The 23,800-nt window shown below is 37.5% G+C and overlaps 1 protein-coding gene across 2 annotated transcripts in view; it reads right to left on the reverse strand.

The window, feature by feature from the left end:
* The window catches only part of pth2ra (parathyroid hormone 2 receptor a), a 40,020-nt gene that overhangs the window by 9,248 nt on the left and 6,972 nt on the right, over positions 1 to 23,800 (reverse strand). For both annotated transcript variants that reach the window (XM_040149503.1, XM_040149502.1), the window contains exons 4-10: positions 23,285 to 23,406; positions 21,237 to 21,334; positions 19,139 to 19,322; positions 14,219 to 14,372; positions 9,931 to 9,991; positions 6,561 to 6,627; positions 486 to 580 (exon numbers count right to left, since the gene is read on the reverse strand). In XM_040149503.1, the coding sequence (XP_040005437.1) occupies positions 486 to 580; positions 6,561 to 6,627; positions 9,931 to 9,991; positions 14,219 to 14,372; positions 19,139 to 19,322; positions 21,237 to 21,334; positions 23,285 to 23,406 (781 nt within the window). The remainder of the gene's footprint in view (positions 1 to 485; positions 581 to 6,560; positions 6,628 to 9,930; positions 9,992 to 14,218; positions 14,373 to 19,138; positions 19,323 to 21,236; positions 21,335 to 23,284; positions 23,407 to 23,800) is intronic.

Raw genomic sequence — 23,800 nt, forward strand, 5'->3', positions numbered from 1 at the left:
AAAACACTCATTATCTCACTAATTCACTGCTGAAAGTGGTCCCCAATAAATGCTCTATTTACTCTTGTTTGAGTAATGTTTGCTGGAAACTACAGTGACATGCTATTCTAGGAAATTACTGACCCTTTTTTAAATTTGGAACTACTGTATTTTTGGCCAGTTCTTAACAGTTTATCTCTACAGGAGAAACTAATGGGCTTGATCCTGAGAGCCACAGGCAGAATAGGAAAGGCAGAGAGTACTGACAGATGACCTCAGCGTTGTTGATGTTGGTTTGGTGATTTTACTGTGGTTCATACATGGTATCTCTGAGTCCAGGTGAACTATAGGATTTCATATTCGCAGAGAAACCCGACAGCTTAAACATACGGTAAATGCAGATAAATGACAATCACTGTATTGTCAGCACCAGTTTTACAACAAACTCCAACCCTGGACATAAAATGAATGGCTGGTGTTAAAGATACAGTCACTTCAGTACAAACCTGTACTGTTTCCTGGTGTCGTATCTCCCTGCGTTTGTCTCTCGAATTTTAGTGGCCAGCACTCTCACAATGTTCACAAACAAGACAAAGTTGAGCTGAAACAGAGATGGAAAAATCTTTATTTGTGCAATAAATTTCAGTGACAGTGTTACTGTAACTGATATATTAAAAAAAATCTAAGGAAGACACTTTAAAACAATGTGATTTTTTTAACCATGGAATCAAATCTCAATAATCTGGTTGCACAAAAACTTGACTTTGTGAACCGACAAACTGATCAAACATTTCTCACTAGGAAAATAAGGACTATGTTTCCAATTAAAAGAAAAATATGTTCTACTATCGTCTACCATGCAGACTGTAAACCAGAATGACATATTAATAAAAACATTACTGATTTTAGCTTTAAACTGCAATAAATATTAACAAACTCACTGCACCTAACTTTCTAGGAAATCATCTTCTGTACATTTGTTTCAGTATATTCAAGTTTATGTATCACAAGGTAAGATAAAATAAGTATAGAGTGGCTGCAGATTAATTTTGAGGACAAAAATAGTAACAAAAACAAAAAAAGATCCTACATACATGCCCTTTTTGCCAAGTTCTGGAATTTCTTCTCAGAGACTTTAATGAGACTGGGGCAAAGTAATTTGAAAGTTTGAGGTTTATGTTTTTCATCCAAAGACTTGGGCCCTTGAATCTACATCATCTTTTCAATCCTATGTGCCACTTGGATGAGCACATGTGAATTTTAAGTACAGAATTCAAAATATCTTCAGAAATAACGGAATATTAAACTATTTTGTCCAAGGTTACTGAACAAATTTTCATAGACTGAAATAAAAAACAGAGATTAAATGTACGTTTGACACGATTATTGGCCCCTTTTGATGAATTTAAATTAGTTCCTCAAAATAAAAAACAAATAAGACTCATCCCCTTCATTTTCAGTGTTCACATGACCTGAATTAACCATGAAAGATGGTTTTACTGCATAAAAAGGTGATGATTGTTTCCAGTTTCTTTTTCACAATGGCTAAGATAAGAGAGCTGTCTGAGAGCATCAGAAATGCTATTATCAAAAAACACAACAATTCCAAAGGCTACAAGGCAATCGCCAAAGATCTTGAAATCCCTGTTTCAACAGTTTGTAATTTGTTTGTTATCAAGAAGTTTCACAGTCATACAACTGTTAAGATGTTTCCAGGACATGGTGATTAGAAGAAACTCAATGAGAGAAGTCTGCGAAGGTTGATGCGGATTGTGGAAAAAAACACCACGCAACACATCTGAAGAGCTTCAGGCTGACCTGGAGCAATCTGGAGTGGTGGTTTCAGCCTGTGCCATACGCCGCACACTAAACCTTGTAGGGCTACATGGGCAAAGATGAAAACAAAGAGCGCTTTGGGGATACAGTGCTTCACAGTTTGTTTATAGGTGACGAAATGAAGCCCATAAGGAAAAGAGCATCCTACCTACAGTAAAACCTCGTGGAGGTTCTATCTATCTGGGGCTGCTTTGCTGCCTCTGGTACTGGAAGCACTAAATGTATCAGAGGAATGATGATATCAGAAGATTACCAAGGCATTTTAGAGCGAAATGTGTTACCCAGTTACCCAAAGCCCACATCTAGCAGCACAAGAGAATTGAAGGGGAGAAGATGGACTGTTTTAAACTGGCCAGCAATGATTCCTGACCTAAATCCCATTGAAAACCTTTGGAGAGAGCTGAAATCTGCCATTGCAAAAAGGACTCCTGGAAAGTAAAAGAGCTGGGTCGCAAAGCAAAGGAAGAGTGGCAGAAACTACCAGCAGGTAGGTGCAGGAAGCTACAAGAAACGTTTAGAGGCTGTCATGGTTGCCAAAGGTTCTGCAACCAAATACTAGTGAAGTATTTACATTTACTTATTTATTTACTTATTTACGTATTTTTATTTACTTACAAGTTTTTTTTTTTTTTTCCATTTTCTTTTGTTCAGTAACCTTGGACATTTTATGAAAATTATTATACTATGTATTTAAAATTCAGGGGTGACAATAATTTCAACCAGGACTGTACAACATGCCAAGACTAAAAGTAGTCTGTACGCAGATATAATCCAGACACGAAAGAGTGTCTTTGATTTTAAACATTTTAAATAAATCAAGACCTCCTCTGCATCTCCTCCTAATCTTTCCTTCATTATCATAAATAATTACACAAAAATAAAAATCTATCATTCTGACTTTGCTTGGCAGGGAAAAAGAGGAAATGTATCACTTGTAATTAGAATACATATTAATGAAAAGTGCCATCTGAACCTGACAGCCCAGAAACAACTTTGTGTGATGAGAGGAAAAAGCAGAATTTAACAAAAAATATAGGTCATCAAGCACTGTGATGACTATTCCATCATTTGTGTGGAATGATCACATCTTTGTAAATAAGATCAATTCACGCACTTGACACACCAAGCTTATGAGATATCTCTTCTAATAACTATTAATATAACACTATGTGAGAGGTGTTTTACGTGTAATTTAAAACGATATTAATCCATTTCAAATTGCCTCTGTGTATATATGTTTGTACATTTAGTAGAGCAGTAGTAAATGGAATAAGAGATATAATCATCATGACGAATATACATTTTACATTCAAATTTTTCAATAAATCTCAACTTCTTATCTTGAGTAGCTTGAGGTACACACAGACACACAAACAGATAAGGAAGCAGAGCCAAACAAAAAACCAAGCATTTATTTACTGACAAACAGCCTAAACTGCACATACATTGCACTGCTACGTTCACATCTATACTGCTAACTTCTAATCTCTGCTCTGGTGACCAGCCTCACCCCCCCCCCCAAGTACTGAAGAACTTGCACAGAGAACCGTACACTTTGATTAACAGAAAGGAAAAGATGTCACAGGTAACAAAAACACGTACACAGACAGCTCACCTTGAATTTTTCTCCACCTATATTTGAAGGCTATCAAAAGAGCAGCAACACGAATATGCTGTAGGTGCTCAAACATCAAGGATTGATGCACAACCACCATCGATGTTAATATACTGCATCTGTCCAACCACCCCAGTATGGATTTTTAAGTTTTGTGTTGAGTAGCTAATTAAAAACAGCAGGTGTTACTTGCTGGCTTATGATTTAAGTCATAAAACATCCATGATTTTGTGCACTGTAATAAGAAAAAATACATCATTTAATAAAAATCTGAACTGTAAAAGTGGAATTGTAGCTCAGTCATTTTCCATCTGCGCTCAGTCCTTTAATAGGAATCCACTGCTTGCTCCACTGAAGTCAAAATATGTCTTTCGACGAGTCATTTTTGAATAGTTTGATCATTATGTCAGAGCCTTTGTGGTACTAATAGCAAGAAACTGTATGAACAAAAGTCTCTCTATCTTCGCTTTCCTTGATATGCATTTTTATAGCAGGCTCCAATACCAAAAGACAGAGAGAGAGCCTTGTTGTTAATCCTTATCGATTTTCATGATTTGAACTGGCAACAAATGCTGTTGCTGCATGCCCTGAAGCTCATTTGAATTTGTATTACAGGAATATTTACAGAGATGAGAGAATGAGCATGTTCTACAATATTCATCACTAAACACTTTTGATAACATGAAAATACACTATGTGTACTGATATTACATTAAATATTCAAGTCATTTACTTGATGTTTCTATACAGTGCACTTGCTGATGTACACAAACTGTGTTGTCAGAACTAAATCTCTACATTTACAGTATCCAGTTTCAAATTCCCAAAGTTTAAGTACATATATGCATACTTGGTAGAAGGATAACAATGTTCTAATCTTAGGAACCATATCTGCATAATTTATTCCCAGCAACAGACAAGGAAAGTTGGATTCAGCCATTTAGTGAAAAACATCCATGTTCAACCAATTCTGAGGTTACTTTCTTGTTTTAGGCTTAACTGAACTCAGATGGTATTTGCTTCATTTGGTTATGCCCTGGTGTGGTGCCAGTGTTGATTATACAATGAATTTATTCATGAATAATCACAAACAAACAAACAAACACACACACATACAACACACCCATGAATATTTTTAGCTCATCACTACTTGAAGACCTATGTTTGTTTGTCTCAGAGTAAGTGCTGCAAGGATGCTGTTTTTAATTGCTTTTTCTATGGCAGCTAGTGCTATTGGTACACCCACAGTACCATCTTTGAAACTATTTTCACATATTTTTCTATGACTTAGAAATTTGTGGCTATGGTCAATTTGCTTTTATAGCCTTTCAATGTTGTGCACCAGTAATGAAGAATCACAAAATGGTGTTTTGGTGGTGATTTTTTTTTTTCCTACAGTATTTCAATGGGGACACAGGACCAGTGGCTCGAGGCTATTCAGTAATGTAGCAGTGGTTACCTAATCACCTGTGTTAGATATTCCTAGCCCAAAAAATAATATAATCTGTACAGCGGGCAATGTCACATACCGGTACAAATGTGAGATGAACACTTCACAGTGCTATTATATAATGCACACTGGGATGTAATGTGTGTTACACAGCCAGATTTCCCTTGTAATGTGGAGTTAGGGGTGGTGGATTGGCATTTAACAGAATACAGATCTGTTCTCAGGCAATGGCTTATGCGGACTTTTTTAATCATGACATCAGTATTTCCCTACCTTACCTTAATCGAAGAAGTTTAGTCACCATACCCTAATCCTATACTCAACCTACTGTAGCTGACATGCACAGATAGTCAAGGTTTTGCAGAATCATCCAATATTGATGTTGTACTAGTTCATAAGGTTGCTTGCTTGTGCATCTAAGTATGAAGTTGGGCAAGAAAAATAGCTACAGAACTGGAACTTCTTTATAAAGAGTAAAAATAAGTTGCCAAATTCTGTCTAATTCTGTCAGAAGAGAACAGATAATACGGCTTTTTACACCAGGGTTGACACATTTATCTAGATTTTGTCTGGTGGGGGGGGGGGGGGGTCACCGTGCGAGATTTTGAGAACCCCTGATCAGCACTGATCATCAAACAGTTTTCTTCACTCCCACATAACTTCAGTCCCATGTCTGGCTGCGAACTGAAGCTTCACTTGCGCTCTGAAAGTGCACTGTGGCTGAACATAATGTAACTAAACAAGCCCAAGACAGTTTTAAATGCCATCCTCTTACACCCAACACTTGTGAATACATTGTGTTTGGTACTCAAAAAGTAGTTTAATACCCAGCCAAACTAAAGGGCAATATAAAATATAATCCGTGTAAATTTACTACCTACAAAGTATTAAACAATTTTCTGTTACAGGCCGCTGAAGCCTTAATGATCATCGTGAGCACAAGGGGACTTGCACTGCTTCTAACAGTAGAACTACTGACACATTTTCACATCATTTTCATCACTTAATGTTATTTAATAGTGAATTTTGCTCCCTGTTTAATAAGATGCACAAGCACGAATGACAGGACATTAAATTGGGATTCTCACTTAATCCTAATTGCTCACATGCTGTATGTAAAGTGTTTTGCTGGATATTCGTTTATTCATCCATGAAGCTGACATGAATGAACACTGAAGATGCATGGAGACTGTTGGTAAGATTATTATTGTATGGAGTTTTTTAATCTTTTTTCTCGTGTGGGGAAAAAAGTTTTTATATACTGATCTGGTATGAGAGGAATGATCTCTGCAGCACCTTAAAATGAGCTCTATCACGATTTATTACATTTAATACAGTGATTTTAGACCATCAAAAAAGCATCCATTTAATCTCTCTCTCCCTCTCTCTCTCTATGTCTCTGTCTGTATGTGTAACCCTTTACTGCTGCCGCCTTTTAAATGAATCCGACTGGATTAAAATTCAAACTTGTGCCTTGTTAAAAGTGATGCAAAAATGTTACTAGGTCCGACTTAGTAAGTTTGCAGTCGTGGCTTTAATGTAAAAGTGACCAGGGTACTTTTTCACGAGTCTGACCAACTTGTTAAATTGCCATTAGATTAACATAAAGGGGCACATATCTGAACAGGGTCTAAGTTATAACAAATGAGCAAACTCTGTTTTTCATACTGTCCCTCTTACCCCAATGGCTGTCAAGATGGGAACCTGGTAGATCCACTTAATGTTACCAGCACTTAACTCCCAACATCTGCAGTTGACACAAATAGAGAGGAGAGAATGAAGTCAGAGAACTAGGCAAAATATGGGGCAGAGCAAAGAAGAAGATGGCTGTCACCCCTGGGAGGCGCAGAGAAAGACGAGACAGACTGAGCAGTAAGTTGGCACCAAAATAAACAATTAAATTTAGTGTGAAGAAAAGAAGGAGGTTAGAGATTACATTTTGGTTAGAAATTATTCAAGTTGACACAATCTTTTCGGTTTGTCAAATCTCAGAAGACACCAAGAAAAGCAGAGTCAGAGGGTGAACTGTAAAATAGATGTAAACCGAGGAAGGACTAAAAAACTAGCTAAGAAGTAAAACAAGCAGCAGAAGGGGTGACTTCATTTACATACTGCTTACAAAGCCAAAAGCTAAATGGAAAATGCAAAAGGGGAAAAATTTTCATACTGTACACTGTTTTTATTTTAATTTAATTTAATTTAATTTACAACAGGTGGACTCCAATCAAGGTGTAGAAACATGTCAAAGATGAGCAAGACAATTGGGAGGAACCTGAGCTAAATTTCAAGCATCACAGCAAAGGATCTGAATAGTTATGTCAATGTGATATTGCAGTTTTTCCTTTGAAATAAATGTGCAAAAATTTCTTTACACTTTGTCATTATGAGGTATTGAGTGTAGATTGATGAGTGGAAAAAGGAATGTAAACTATTTTAGCATAACAGTGAAGACTACTAAATATTTTCTGAATGCACTGTAAATTATAAATGTGTGTGTGTGTGGAGATCATGTGACCTGTCCAGTATATTTCCTCTCAGCTCTGATACGCTGGTGACCCTGAACAAAAAGGGCAGGTGCAGGAAATAGCTTTTCCTGGAGATTAATTCAATCAGTTTATATTTTCTACGGATAATTGGTTAGAAGAAGCAGTGACATAATTTTCTATAATTAGGGCAATATATATATCAAGGCAGTGACAAAACAGAATATATTTATATATATTCTGCTTTGTCACTGCCTTGATCCATCATAAAGCTAACCTACTGTAATTCTTTCTAACTCCTAATCTGTGTCCTATCCCAACCCCTTTGTCAGCATTTTTCAAGCTCAGGAGCATGTCCTCATGTCTGTTGCTTTGTTTTTACCGGCGCATTTTTACCGGAATAGGGGAATTGTGGTAATCATCTGTAAACAACAGTAAGAGCCCAGCATAAGAGAAATAGTGTGCTGTTGTTCTCCTGGCAGTACAGCAGACCTCAATTCACACTCAGTGACCAAGAAAATAAAAAGTCTGTGTATATGGGAAAACAGAGGCAGTAAAACAGCACTTCAGTGAAAAAATAATCTTTTTGATAGTTGTGTTCAGTTGTACTGTGGTTGCTGACACTGTCAGGGCAGAAATTAGTCTTTTCTATGGTAATTGTTGAAGCAGTGGTTAGAAGCATATATATGTTCGTTAGCTGCGTCATAGCTTTGCACTCTAGTGAATGAAAGGATTACATTTTTTGTTTCTTCTAGCTGACAGCATGGTGCTAAACTCTGAGACCACTTTCCCATGAAACTACCCAGTGACATCTGCTGCTTTTTCAGTGTTGGTAGAGCTGCAGAAGCAATTCCTTCTGCTTTTGTCTCCTTACCTCTGACAGCACACTGTGAGGTAGAAACACCTTGCTGCAGACCTGCATGTGGACAGCAGACATCCTTCCTATAGTAAAACATGGGGGAGGTTCTATCATGTTGTGGGGCTGCTTTGCTGCCTCTGGTACTGGAGGAACTAAATGTATCAAAGGAATGATGAAATCAGAAGGTTAACTGGTGTCAGAAAACCAGGTTTGAGGCAAGGGTCTTTGGTCTTTCAGCCAGACAATACCCCAAAGCCAACATCTAGCAGCACAAAAGAATGGTTGAAAAGGAAAACATGGACTGTTTTAAACTTGCCAGCAATTCGTCCGAAATCCCAATGAAAACCTTTGAAGAGAGCTGAAATCTGCCATTGCAAAAAGGACTCCTGGAAACTTAAAAGAACTTGGACGCACAGAAATGGAAGAGCAGCAGAAACTACCAGCAGACAAGGGCAAGAAGCTTCTGGATGGCTACAAGAAACGTTTAGAGGTTGTCATGGTTGCCAAAGGTTCTGCAACCAAATGTTAGTGAATGCGGCCAATAATTATGTCTGGGGTACATTTTGTGTTTGTATTATTTCACTACTGCTCAAGTTTTGTTTTCATTTTCCTTTGGTCATTTTGATTATACAAAATTGGTTAGTTTGCATTTATTTCTGAAGATATTCTAAATTCTGTACTTAAAAGTCAGGGGTGCCAATAATTTCAACCAGGACTGTACTTGCTACACCTCATCTGAGATCAGTTTATGCATCATCAACCCAACATGACAACAGTTTGAGAAAAAAAAATGTCTTGTGATGTGACCAGTGAAGGGTGCCAATAATTGTGTCTGGGATATATTTTGTTTTTGTATTTTTATTTTCTTTTGTTCATTAATTTGGGGCATTTCATTAAAATACTTTGTTCAAACAAAATTGCTTAATTTGCATTTATTTCTGAAGGTATTATTATTGGATTTTTCATGGTTTGGTCCAGGCTGTTTAGTTCCAGGTAAAGGAAATCTTAATGCTACAGCATACAATGATATTTCAGACAATAGGGTATGGCAACAGTTTTGTAAAGTTCCTTTTCTGCTTCAACGTGAGTATACCCCTGTGCACAAAGCCAGGTCCATATAGAAATGTTTCTCCGAGTATGATGTGGCAGAGCGTGAATGGCCTTAAAAAAGTCCAGACCTCAACCCCATCCAACATCTTTTAGAACGCTAACTGAAGGCCAGGCCTTATTACTGCCAACCTCATTATAGGAATGGGGAAAAAATCTCTGCAGCCAGGCTCCAAAATCTTGTGGAAAGCCTGTTTGCTGAAGAGGGGAAGCAGCAGCAGTTTAATGTTCATGGCTTTGGAATTAGACATAAAACAATCCCATGGGTGTAAAGTATGGTGTCCACATGCTTTGTTTGGATTTCCAAATATTTTTGGCCATAAACGTACCAGACATGACAACTTTTAAATGGAAAATATCCACTTAGAAACATTTATTCCAGATTGCATTGCAAGTCAAATCATGCATGTGTAATTGGATTTCCCTGATTATTCAAATGTCAGCCCAATTAAGCACTAATCAAACCTTTTGTGTCTCTTTTCATGTTTATTTTTGAGCCTATCCTTTGGACTTGTTGACCTTTTTTAAATCTTGGTGTCTTTCAACGTTATTGATGTGAACGAGGACCTGCGAATACACGTCCTGTGACTTTCTCTCTTACCTTGCATCTGCTAGAGTTGTCCTGACAATCGCCCACACTGCCACAAAAACAGCTGGAACACCTGAAATCACACAAAACAAACAATGAGCTGTGCTTTCCCAATAATAACAACAACAACAACAATAATAATACAATAACAACAATAAACTTTATCCTATAGCACCTTTCATTCAAAAAACACAGCTCAAAATGGTTTACAATAGAGAAATGTCATGTACCGAGTGTTTCACATCAAAAATAGACAGAGAATGAACGGGGATAAATTGCCATAATTAAACCCTTGGTCTTGGCCCATTAAAGGCTTGTTATATAAGGAGGAGGACCTTAAAACCAGTTCTAACCCCAATGTTTCTTAGACACATTATCTCTAAGACTGATGTAAAACTTTTATCAAACACTGTGCTTAGATCTAAGAGGACAAGAATTGAAACGTTTTTTTCCATCAGAGATTAGTCTGAGGATGCTGATTATTTAAGTAAGAGCAGTTTAAGTGTTGTGGTATGTTCTTAAGCCTGACTTAAATTTCTCCAGCATATCATTTTCTCTAACATAAGAGTTTTTTGCACTGAAATGATCTTTTCATGTATCTTACTAATAAATGGGGGGTTGGATAGCTGGTCAGTGCATTACTGCCTAGGCTGGGTTTCTTTAGTAAGGGGTTTTACAACAGCTGTTTTGAAGGCATCTGGGAAGATACCAGGTTGAAGAAATGTATTTATAATCTTCAGGACATGACTAGGTATACTGTCAAACACATGCTTAAAAAATGCAGTAGGTACAGGGTCAATACATGAGGTGGAGGAACCATCAAATCAAAGAACCAGACTCTGGATGAGCAATAACTCCCTTAGGGCCTAGATCCACATTACTCAAAATTGTTGTATTCCTCCTGTTAGCTACTTGTTGATGCTGATGGGGGAAAAATAAAAGTTGTCACAGGGACATGATTGTTAACCTCTGCACATTTTTTTTAATCAACAATGGTGCATGTTCTCCAGTAAATTTTTTCGTAGTCCCTTACAGGCATAGCACGCAGTATTTGACACACGTATAAACAGCAACATGCATTGGTTTCTGTGTAATCCCATACACTCCTGGCATATTGACATACACGTTCAGGCATTATAATAGACTTCTGTCTGCGTCCGCGCTCCAGAGAAGCAGCAGTTTCAACTCTTTCATTCCAAAGAACAGCATATCCCAGCTACTGTGTTTGATTATTTCCTCTGTCTGCAGAGATCTTTCTGTGTGTTCCACTGGTTTGAAACGACACAACACTACATGACACAACGCTGTGTGTTGGTCTTTACTGTACACAAACAAACCTGTTCTTCTAGAATGCAGACAATTCAGTATTCACACTCGTCTACTGACACAATGCCTGCTTTCTGGATCAATTTTGAATATGTTAAGACTACATTTATATTCGTTTATCTCTGTTCCTGCAAATATCTACCATGCACTTTAAAGAGTCACAGCATTTGGTACATTTTGGAAATTTTAGGAAAAAACTTTCAAACGGTATTATATATAGAATTGCAACAAAGATTAAAACACTTTCTAGGAAGCAAAGGGTATTGTGAACAAATCCTGTATCTGTAAGATCCAAAATGTTAGAAACTTTCATTTCCCCTCTTCTCCACAAGGAAGCACCAAGTGGTGGGTCAGTATACTTGTGGTAGTACCTCCCACTTTATGAACAGGGGCCAGTGTAAGGACTCCCCCCCCCCCCAGTTTTTGACTGGATCACAAGAGCGGGGCCAGTCCTATAAGCATGAACATCCATGACTGACTGACTGACTGACGGATGAAGCAACACCATCAGTCACCTGAATGCCGTGTGACTTAGTGCTGGAGTTACACCCTCAGTCTGCCAGCCAAGTGTTGGAATTTCCCCACTGCCCCTTTCAAAAATGAATAGGCACAAACAGTTTCTATTGCATCCTCAGGGGGGTGTTTATAGGCTGTGTTTAGCACCTTTGTCACTAGATTTACTGACTTTTCAGATCCCTTTAGTGACTTTTATTTGCAAAAGCACCTAGTGACAAATCTAGGGACTTTTTGAACAAACCTTACATGAAACCGTTGCCAGTATTGGCACAAGCACGAGGTTGGACTGGCCCCCTTCAGTCTCTATGCATCTCATTCAACTGACCACACATTACCGTACACAGACATGAATGAGCTTCTAACTTTATCTCTGTGTGATCATTTTACAAGTAAATATAGCCGAAATCACAGCACAGCTGTTGTCTTTAAGTTATGTGTACAGTGATTTTGTCAGACGACTTTGCGGTTATTAAATCAGGATTTTAGCAGTGCAGAGATGCAGCTTGGAAATGGCTTGGAAATGACTGCTGCATAACACAGTCTTAAGCATGGGCCGCTTTTCAGTCCCTATTTCACACTTCAATTGTTTTACAACAGAAAAACATGTAAACAGCTTTATTGGGAATTCAGCTGTATTAAATTACTGTATGTATGAGCACAGAGTAGGAGAGAAGCGAACAGATAAGGGGTGGTCCAGCCACTTACTAGGTTTTGACCTAGTCTTGTTCTAGTCCTAATCTTGTGCTCATTTTGCTGAGGTCAATATAGGTGCTCGTATGTGTCACTATGTGAATCGGGAAGGAAGAATGCTGCTGCTGAGTGGTGTGTTTGTGAGTATAAGATTACAGAAGTGAAAAAACTGAATGAAACACCTACTGACTAAATCAAAGAATCAGTTCTGTATCTGCATTCTGCCTGTAGGTAAATTTGACCTCCACTGGTCTTTGGCATATAGAACAAAAAAGAAAATCAGCTGGCAGGTCAAGAAACAATCATTTGATTACTTGTTATGTTAGACCATAACAACCCAGAAGTCATCACACAGTTATGCAACTCATACTCTCGGTTCACACATCATAGTTTCATGATGGAGATGCATACTGTAAAGTTCCATTGTTTAATTTTTTAGTCACAAAAACACTGACCTTAAGTGTAATTAACAGGACATTGCCTCCGTCAGGACATTGCCCAATGTATCTAAAATCAGCATGTCTGTTTTCTGATTATCATACGAACTAACAATGGCAGACTCAACATGGAAGCAACAGGCCGTACACAACACAAAGATAATCTGTATTTAAAGACCCATTTAATATCTGGTCTCCAGGTAATTTCTTTTCTTCCAAAATACCAGTAACACTTTGTAGAGACTTTTAATTAATCCTATGCACCAAACATAACAAGAAATTATTAATGACCACAGGGAAATTAAATATGAGGGCAAGAAAGCTGTTGTCACCGCTGTGTTATTCATTTTCCCTAAAATATGGGTTGGTGCAGAAAAAGATTATGCATCGTAGAATATATATTAATGCATTGTACTGTTTGTATATTTAATCATAAACTGACATGGCAATTATAGCTGTATGTCAAGTATAAGCTGTGCAAGCAATTGTAGGATTGTTTTGAATGGATGGTTAATGCCATGTACACACTACATGACTTTCAAGGTTGTTAGATTGCTTCTCTGTTCACACTACACAACTAGTTTTCTTGTAAACGGGAATCCTGATATTGTTGTGGTCTTCACACTGCTGGGCTGATCAGTGACAAGGGCTCACAAATTACAAGATCTTTCACCAGAAGGATTCCCCAACAAGTCTATCTGGTCTCCAAACTACATTTGTTAAGAAAACACACACAAAAAGTGGTTGAAATGACGGAGTACCAAGCACAAGACAGGATTTGTTTTCTTCCAAAATGGATGTCCGCATGAAACAAGCAATCCAAGTTGTTTGTGCTGATTTGCAGCGAAAAACAAAGAAGAAAAAGGAAATAATATGGGTGAGAGAATGGATTTTCTTGTAGCCATGCTTGTAAAAGTTGTTCAACTCCTTCCCTGGGCTTACCCTCAACCCGTGTCTTGCGTTTCAGTTGGCTGTAGCTAATCGCCATGCTCATTGCCAGTCACAACCAGGTCACAACACTTTTTACACTACTGGATTTGGACTCCCCGACAGATCCAGATATTCAGTTTGCTATCTTTCAGGCATCTGCGATTCATTGGCGAGTCTCTTGGATCGCGTCTATGAACAGTTCACAAATATTGATTGAGCGCAGATTTTCCAGTGCTGGGCAAACACTGATTTGCGGCTTTTCTCAGGGCGAGTGTAAAATCTAGGCTAAAATGTATAGTTAGTCTACTACTGCACCGATGAAATGGTGTAGTTGTATACTGCACCATGTCATAGGAGTTACAGTATGTGCGATAAGAGAAATGTGCATTTTTATTGCTTACCCCATCCGATGAGTGTGAAGCACCAAAGGTATTTAGAGTCTGATCGGAAAGCCATGAAGATGAGACTGTGAAGGTAGAGGCCTTCTACAAGGATCCAGTAGTAGTTGGTGGCCAGAAAATAGATGAAGAGCAGCACAGTCACCTTGCAGCCAATCTGAAAAAAAAAAAAAACATTCACACTTTAATCACATCTGATTTTTTACCTGCTATTATGCTGCTTATTTGTTCACCTGTGTTAACGCATTATTGTAATCAGAGTACTTCACACAACATATTCTTACACCACAGGTGCCCCTAAGAGAGTAGATGATCTCATTACAATTTGTAGCACCTTGCTGTGTAAATTTGCACAACAATGAAGAAAGGTTCACTGCAGTGAAACTGAGAACAAAAAGTTCATGATAATGAAAACCATCAAATCTATTCTAATTTAAGTGTGGACATCCACATTTGACCCACACAGTTAACTAACTGACAAGCAGTAGTTTGGGTCACAATGATAATTGAACTCATTTTAGAAATAAAATGAGTTCCTAAATATAGGCAGATAATAAAGCATTGACACCCCTAAGGCATACACGAATGAGATTCTGTGATGTCTTTTATATATTTACAGTTGATGGTGAGGTAAGGAGAGCAGAAAGCCACCCAAACAATAAAATTTAAGCAGTATCGGGGTGTACAAGTAAATGATACAATGACCGTGTAAAATCACGGTCTGTGCCCATTAGATTTAGGTTTGACTACTGCATTATGACCTATGACAGACAACTGGCAGAAAAAGTTCTCCCCTTTACCTTTAGAACCTTTTGATAAAATGCACAGACCGAAAATCCACACATACTGATGACATATTAGAAAAATATCATAAACTCAGTCTTGAGTAGGTACAACAGAATGTACTGTATGATATTATCTCATAGTATATATATAAAATATTTCCTAAAAATAAGTAAATCTATTTTTTGGATGATTTGAGCACCACAAATATACTTTAAAAGCCTTTAATTTTCATTGTAATAAGACAGCAGCAGTGGAAATGGCAAATGAGAGAAAAAAGTGAACAGCACTTCGGAACATATGCCAAATTATCCATTTGAACATGCAATCTTGATAATAGATAAATTACCATTTGCATTTTCTTTTACAGTGTCTCAGAATTAAATTACCCTACTGTATCTTTGGTATTTGTACGTAATATCCTGGAATAATAATAATAATAATAATAATATAATAATAATATGATGGAATCACACAAGAAATCCATGAATACTGAAAGATCCACAGACAAATTATCAATGATCATTACGTGCATATTAATGTGCAAGGCTTAAATCTAGTCATATTTTTTAAATTTCAGGTTGCCTTAGCCTCCATGTCATAACCTATATTCCATAAAGCAATCCATGTCCAAGCATAACTTATTGTCACTATACTGTATATCCACATATTATATGTAATGTTATTAAATACTCACAGTGTTATAGGCAGTGTAAGCCCAATATGTTTTCATGAATTGCAGAACAAACCACACATTCGATTGTTTAAGTCCCCTCCACTTCAATATATGTTTGGATTATTGTTATTTCACTTGGGCGTTTTAGCTTCACTGTGCAGACTGATATATGTGCTGAGTTTGACACTAGAAAGCTGTTTTCACATGTGTCTGCTCACTTTAAATCTGAGCATTTTAACCTAGGTTTTTGTGACATTACAACTACTTTGAAAGCCAATCCTTGTTCAGTATTGATTGTTCAGTATTCCTGGATTTCTGTCTGAACTCAACTAAACAAATGATAATCATTCGAATGCAACATTCAGATCCCCTCAATTCATAAAAAATTAGGTTAACTAAAATGGAAAAAGTCAGTTCAGTGGTGTGTTATTCTGAGAGTGACTTCAATGTAACTGAGTGCAACAGAAAAACATCAGAACTCAGGGCCCTCAATCGTAGTTTTCCTCACTTTCTCTCTCAGACTCATGACTGAGGCTGAGTCACTGACTGTATTAGCTGTTAAAGGAAATAAAACTAAAAGGACAACATTTTTCTAGAAATCATATTGAAAATATACACGTCTCTTATTTTCAATCAGAAAATCCCAGAGGGACATTTGATGTGCTGGTGTATTGTCTCTACAGGCAACTGTTGCCCGTAGAGTTTTAAAAATCAGAGACTTTTTGCCACAAAGCAGCCATGGTTTTAAGATGACAGCTTTATTTTTACTCTCCTTATGCAAACCTGCAGATGCTAAGGCAGTACACAGCCCAAGCATTTTTATAACTTTATTTGTCAGCATGATGGATAGGTGGATCCCTTTCATCTTTTGAATGAAATTAGTGAAAGCATTCTTTACAAAGACAAAAAGCTAATCTTATTATCTTGACGCTATATTGGCAAACATGTCTCAAACAGCCTACTCTCAAGGTAACTAGTATTCTTTAGTTTTTTAGAAAAGACAGAACAATAATCACATGGTTCAGAACCGAAACAAACAACAGCTCCTGTTAACTCTCTTTCGCGCAAGTTTTGTCTTATACAGCAATTACCATCTGATTCTGGATACACACTGGATACACATACACACTGGTAAATGTGAGTATGAAAAGTACATGAGGGTAAAACAGAGTCAGCAGACTGAAGGGCTGACCCCTGGATCCAGCCTCAGGATATCTGCTTATCATGCAAATCTCCCGCCCCACAGTAAACTGAAGGCCAGACACATGTTTGGCCTCGAAAGTTGTTATTATCATCACTGAATTTAAATAGTTATTTTCAGTGGAGATAGTCATCCAATTACTGTACTTGGATTCTTTTTCTCAAATACTTAGTATATCAGTATGTGCCATTTTATGAACACAGTTAACAAAGCTATGCATGCAGTGTTTTTACATAGTTACAACTCTATATGCAATAATTGCATTGACATTGCAAAACACCAGGTGCAGTCAGAATTGAATGATTACAGTGCTAGTTGAAATTATTGGCACTCCTGAATTTTAAGTACAGAATTTAGAATTTTTCAAATATAAATGAAAATTAACAAATTTTCCATAATCAGAAAAATTAAGAACATTTCCAAAGTTATTGAACAACAACAAAAAAATGCTTTCATATCCTGAAAGCTGTAATACAGACATAAAATGTACACTCGACACAATTATTGGGACCCTTTTGAGGGAATTTAAACTAAAAAAAAAAAAAATTAGACTCAGCTGTTCTTAAGCTTCAGTGTTCACATGACCCGAATTAACCAATAAATGTTGGTTTTACTGCATAAGAAGGGGCTGATTGTTTCCATTTTCTTTTTCACAATGGTGAAGACAAGAGAGATGTCTGAGAGCATCAGAAATGCTATTATCAGGAAACATAACAATTCCAAAGGTCTTGAAGATCTTGAAATCCCTGTTTCAACACTTTGTAATTTTTTCAAGAATTTTGAAAGTCATAAAATTGTTAAGAAGCTTCCAGGACATAGTGCTTAGAAGAAACTCAGTGAGAGAAGTCTGCGAAGGTGGATGCGGATTGTGGTGGTTTCAGCCTGTACCATACGCCACACACTAAACCAAGCAGGGCTCCATGGGTGAAGGCCAAGGAGGACACCCCTATTGAAAGAAAGGCACAAAAAGGCAAGACTAATGTTTTTGCAAAAACTTTCATAGATAAACCACAGTCTTTCTGGGATAAGGTACCAAAGTAGAGCTCTTTGGGGATGCAGCTCTTCAGTTTGTTTATTGGAAACAAAATGAAGCCAATAAGGAAAAGAGCACCCTACCTACAGTAAAACCTTCTATCATGCTGTGCTGTGGGGCTGCTTTGCTGCCTCTAGTACTGGAGGCACTGGGTAGGCATAACTAGGTTTGAGGTGAAGGTCTTTGGTCTTTCAGCAGGACAACAACCCAAAGCCCACATCTAGCAGCACAACAGAATGGTTGAAAAGGAAAAGATGGACTGTTTTAAACTTGCCAGCAATGAGTCCCTACCTAAATCCCACTGAAAAATTTTGGAGAGAGTTGATATCTGCCATTGCAAAAAGGACTAAGGGAAACTTAAGAGATTCAACATATAGCCATGGGAGAGTGGCAGAAACTAACAGCAGACAGGGGCAAGAAGCTTCTAGATGGATACAAGAAACGCTCAGAGACTGTCATTGTTGCCAAAGGATCTCTAACCTAGTAATAGTGAAGGCTGCCAATAGTTGTGTCTGGGGTACATTTTGTGTTTGACAAGACCATTGCTGCATGTCATTCCCTTACTCTTTTCTCCAACTCTTCCTGTCTATCTTCACTGTCCCTTTCAAAAGTAAAGGCATAAAAAATTTTGTTAAAGCTCATCAACTAGTCAAGTCTTCAAATATCACTTGACCATGTTGGTTTTATCAGGTAGTTGTGTTCATGTGTATGACTTGAAGTAGATCAATGAAAAATGAATGAAAGCTGTAAATAATGGATACTGGGCTGTTTTTTATCTCATTATATGGATAGATATACCATTAATGTGGTACATTATTTGAGAGATTAAAAAAAAAAAATTCTGTAAAAAATAATACTAATAATAGAAATGAGCCATGAAATAGAAGAAATAAATTCTACAGAACATATTCCAGGTGCTCTCTGTAAAATTAAAATGTTTTTTAATAAGTACTGGGATATATTTAAACCCATTTTACCATCCATTAAAACATCAACAATACAGCCAGGAAGGTATTTGGTTTGAATGGCAGGCTCACAAGTCTAATAACAAATTTTGGGGACTTACAGCCACAGTCATTCTGAAATGTTAAAAATCAAGTTTCTATGGTGACAGCACTCAAAGCACTTACAGTGCCAACTCTACTACTAATTCAGGCCTAAAAGCCAAAAGTATAGTTGTTGGCAACTGCAGTAAGCAAAAAGATTGAAACAAGAAGGCCTGGCACTTACATACTTAGACTTGTCCAATGATGCTATGCTAACTGTTTTTAAGTTGTCCAACAGGGCAGAATCAAAGTCCTGCAATCCAGCACTGGAATAGACGACTTTGTCCTTCACAAAGATACTGGCTGCCCGTAACATGAATGAAACAAACAGGTGCATGTGGATGTAGTTTCTGGTACAGTGAAGACGCCTGCCAAGAAAACAAACAGTAATGATTGTTACAAATCAATAAGTAGCGCACAATAAAAGATATCCACATGACTAGGACATTTGTGTAGGAGTTCAAATCATATAAATCACATTTATTTAAGTTCATGTTAGCCTGAAGGATAAAAGTGATACTGGAGAACAAGTGCAAGACTAGTCATCAGGCACTCCTGAGTAAAGATGAAAGAAAAAAAGCCTTTAGTCTGGGCCTCTAGATGACGTGATCACTGATTGTAACGTTATAGTTCGATTCCAGCCAAAGGCTTCGATTACGTCATCCCTTTCCTCCCCATGTTCTCTTTCTTCTGTCTACTACAAAAGCTAATGAAAAAAAATATATATGTAAGTGACAACCAGCTTTGTACAACAACAACAACAACAACAACAACAACAAACTGTACTGTAGGTCTAACTATGCTCCAGCAGGAGGCAGATAAATCCTCAGTGACCCTGCCTACTATGTTTCTGTCAGAGAGGAGAAACTGTTGATGCAGCCTGCCCTGCAAATCACCATGATGCAGAGATTTTGTTAAGTTTTTCACAACTACAGTAAATTAGTAGGGACCAAGAAGTGGTCAGGGACTTTTTAACCCAACTCAAAATGTTTCTCAGTCACTGCAGAAGGAAAAGTGCAATTGTTTTTCACAGTTGTGTGGTCCCCAAACATTACCAAATATATTCATTCTAAGCAGTACTAGTTTTATTGTTGTTGCTGCTGCTGTTGCTGTAGTTGCTGCTTACAATTACTCTGAAAAATCCTCCCATTCAGTGAGTAGCAACGAAGAGGATGACAGTGTTTGTGGTGTTAATTTACTAGGCTACTTGTTGACTGTGGTTTGCAAAGCTTAATGGACTGTGGTTTTATAAATGAAGCTTCAAATTGGGTAATGCACATTGTTTACAGCGACAGTATCTCCACAAAGACACAACAGAGGTAGACAAGGGTAAGAGCTCTGGGAGGTTGAGAAAGAACTCATATCAAAGATTTCTAAGCTGCTTTAAGAAGTCAGACACACAGCAGATGTAAGACCGTTGTTTGTCAAAAAGCGTAATAATGGCTCTTGATCCTGAAAATGTACTCTATTTGAAGTTTTCCTATTTTAAAAATTCAGCTTCAATCACCTTTGGGACTTTCCAGTCTGGAAAGTTAAGACGTTTTTGACTTACAGTAACTTTCTACTTCCATCTCTCCTAATCAAATCCTGTAGCCAACTCTTATTGTAAAAAATGGCGGTATTCATATTAGGAGACAGTTTCTTCTTATGCGGAGTACCCATCAAGGGAGTACTTATTAACGGTGACAGAGGGTTCACTATGATAGATTACCTTTATGTATGTAGAAGGTGGGAGAAATGCCTTTAAAAAAAATGGCCAACACTGGTGTGGCCCTGTAAAGGTTGAAATAACCAATAACCCTCATATAACCATGTTTTCTTCCCTCCAAAACATACCATATATATTATAACAACACTGTAGCCATATTATTACTGTGACACATGAGCAAATGTGAGTAATCTGCATTCTGTTTTGCAATCTTGTCATCATAAACACAGTACAATGCATTTTCAAAGTAGTTAGAAATGTAGTATGCAATTAGAACATAGCAGGACAGTCAGAATACAAACATGAAAGCTGAAAAGAGGAAGATGGTGCAACTGTTAGTGAAAATTACAAGCCTCAGGGGTTGGAGACTTTTCAACACACAGTGAAGTGCATGGCTGTCAGATATTAAACATTGCTTTGAAGTCCCTTTTCAGGATAGAAGGTAAGATATGAAAATGTAGACAGAGAAGACGACAACTCCTGGTATTATTCCACTGATGTGTGTGTTTCTGTCTGCGCTATAGCTTTTTACAAAGACCTCCCATCACTTTGGTATCAAAACCTCCTCTCTTACCTGAAGTATCCAATGATGAAGATGGCCACTAGCAGAGAGCTGAAGGACACAGAGTAGCCAATGGTATACATGACATACAGCTGCTCAAAGAAGTGTTGCTGTGAACACAGAGAGAAATATTCAAGGTGAAACAGACTTACAAAATATACCCAAGTATCACTCACAGTTGCTTGGCTAAACACGATGCTGCAATGAAAATAAGAAAAACAGACATAACTGATGTTGTAGGGGTGTAATTATTTTATATTTGTTTTATGACAGGAGAAGATGAAGGAATAGCAGGTGCACTGAGTATTAAAGTTGAAACGGATGCTAATGCTGCTATGTAGCCTGTACACAAGAGTGGATCAGTAACCCATTCCCAGATATGTTACTCATTTTGAGTTTTGTCAAAAGATAAATAAAACTGAAACTTTGTAGATTTTCAAAAACACTTACAAACAGGAAAAGACATCAGGAGTTTTAATAAAGCATGTGTTTGTCTGAAATCTAACAGAATCGCAAGGCACCGATGCTAGAGGGCTTTTTGGAGGTGGAGGTCTTCCCCCCTCCAGAATCCCCTGAAGCAGACATTAGTGTGGTGGAGGACCAAGCTGGTCCTAAGCCATGTCAATTCAACCCGTTGGTTCCAGCCCCAGTAATGCCTGAGGCCGGAGCTCTCTGAGCTGAGCATGTAGTTAGAGCAGCACTCTTGATAAAAAATGCTGATTGCAAATGTACATAGCAAATTGTTGCTATCGAGGAACCCGCTGCCATCTGCAACCAATGCCGAGCCATATGAGGGTCTGAAGGGAAAGAGCACAGTCTGGTGGTGCTCCTACAGCCGTCAAAAGCACAAGTCCGAACCTTTGAGACAAAACTGAAAAATACTAAGTAGAGGGTTAGCAAGAAATAACAAACTCCTGTGAATGATGAGTCTCGATCCTTATACTGTATACAGGAAAATGAGCACGGTTTCATATACTCCCGCTCAAGGACGGGTGGTGAGGGAGGTGGGCTCGGTTGACGGTAATTCAACATTAGCCTTGCAAGATTCAGGATGATTCAAAACAGTAAATGGTGCATTGATCCATTTTGAACCATTGAAATACCCATTTTTTATAACATTGGAAAGAAATGTCAATATCAACACCAGCACTGATGTTCCTCATTACAGTACAGTCATATCATTTAGTTTACAGCTCAAAAACATATTTTAAGTGTTTAGTATATCTTTAATGACTATCAACTGCTGTTATATGATAAGTGACCTGCTTTTTTCAGAACCATTTATTTTGTTTCCTTATCAAATGCTTGCTAAGTACTACATTTGAGGAAAAAGAGCATATCTAGGAGGATGGTACCCATGGATCCAAGATAAATCTTAGGTTTAAGGTGATGATGTAAGATAAGAAAAATACAATCCTGCTACAGAAAAATTGTCAATTATTCAGACTTTTGGCTAATGTTATTTTGTTATGATAAAGTGCTGTATAGTTTGACCTATTCTGGCCTATAAAAATTATAAAATTAAAAAAAAAAACTAAGAGGGCAAGATCTTTGAATGAACTGTTGATAACTCATATACATGCAGCTTCTGATGAGGGGTCGAAATTGCTTGACATTTCTTTGAAGCGGTAATAAGCAAAGAGCATGTGAATCTGAACCTCTATTCCAAAAACCAAGTTTAAGCGTTGTGTCCTTACATAAGATGAAGCACACATGGCTGTTTAGCATCTGTTTTCATTTTTCAAAGAACATGCACCATCTTTTCTTAAGCTCTCTTAATATTGACAATTGTTTTGTAAGTTTCATAGCTTATTTGAGCCTTCATACAGCATCACCTAATTTTTAGTATTGTTTTATTTTTGTGCCTGATATTGTATTGTCGCATCTGAAACTTGTAATGCATGCATGCAATGAAACTTGTAAAAGTCACCCTTGAAAAAGAGGCTGATCTCCTCAATGGGATTCACCTGGTTAAATATGGGTTAAAGAAAAAAGAAAAAAATGGATTAGCTTGTTAAGCAAATCAGTTGCTGCTTAGATATTTTTACAGTCATTCTTACTCGCTCTTCCTCATCACTGGTCTGAATGAAGCGCAGACACTCTGAGTAGTTGGTCCATGTTTTGTTCCAATGGTCCACAAACACCCAGGAACCGTTGACATCACACTCTCTGTAAGCATGTCCTGTAAACACATATTTTTAAATGCTTTTGTAATTGACAAGTCAAAAAGTGAAAGGACTATTAGTACATGGAGTTTACATGTGCACTAGTATCAGAGTTTTGAGTCTTATCCTCATTTTGATCATTTTTTCAGGATATGATGTTTACATGGAACATGAGAAATCTGTTTATTCATACCCAGTGTCCAGTTTTCTGATCATCTGTGGGCAGTCATGTGTTGATTTCTCACCATCTCAGCCCCTATGTTCCATACTAACAAAGAATGTTCAGAAACCAGGATATGGTGTTTGCATGCTCGAAACATAACAAGGAATATCGAAAAACCCGATCATAACCAGGATACCGGTGCGTATGTAAACACAGTAAGGGACTCACTCACTGTAATTTCCATCATA

Source organism: Xiphias gladius, chromosome 16, assembly GCF_016859285.1.
Source record: "Xiphias gladius isolate SHS-SW01 ecotype Sanya breed wild chromosome 16, ASM1685928v1, whole genome shotgun sequence".
NCBI classification, from domain to species: Eukaryota; Metazoa; Chordata; class Actinopteri; order Istiophoriformes; family Xiphiidae; genus Xiphias; species Xiphias gladius.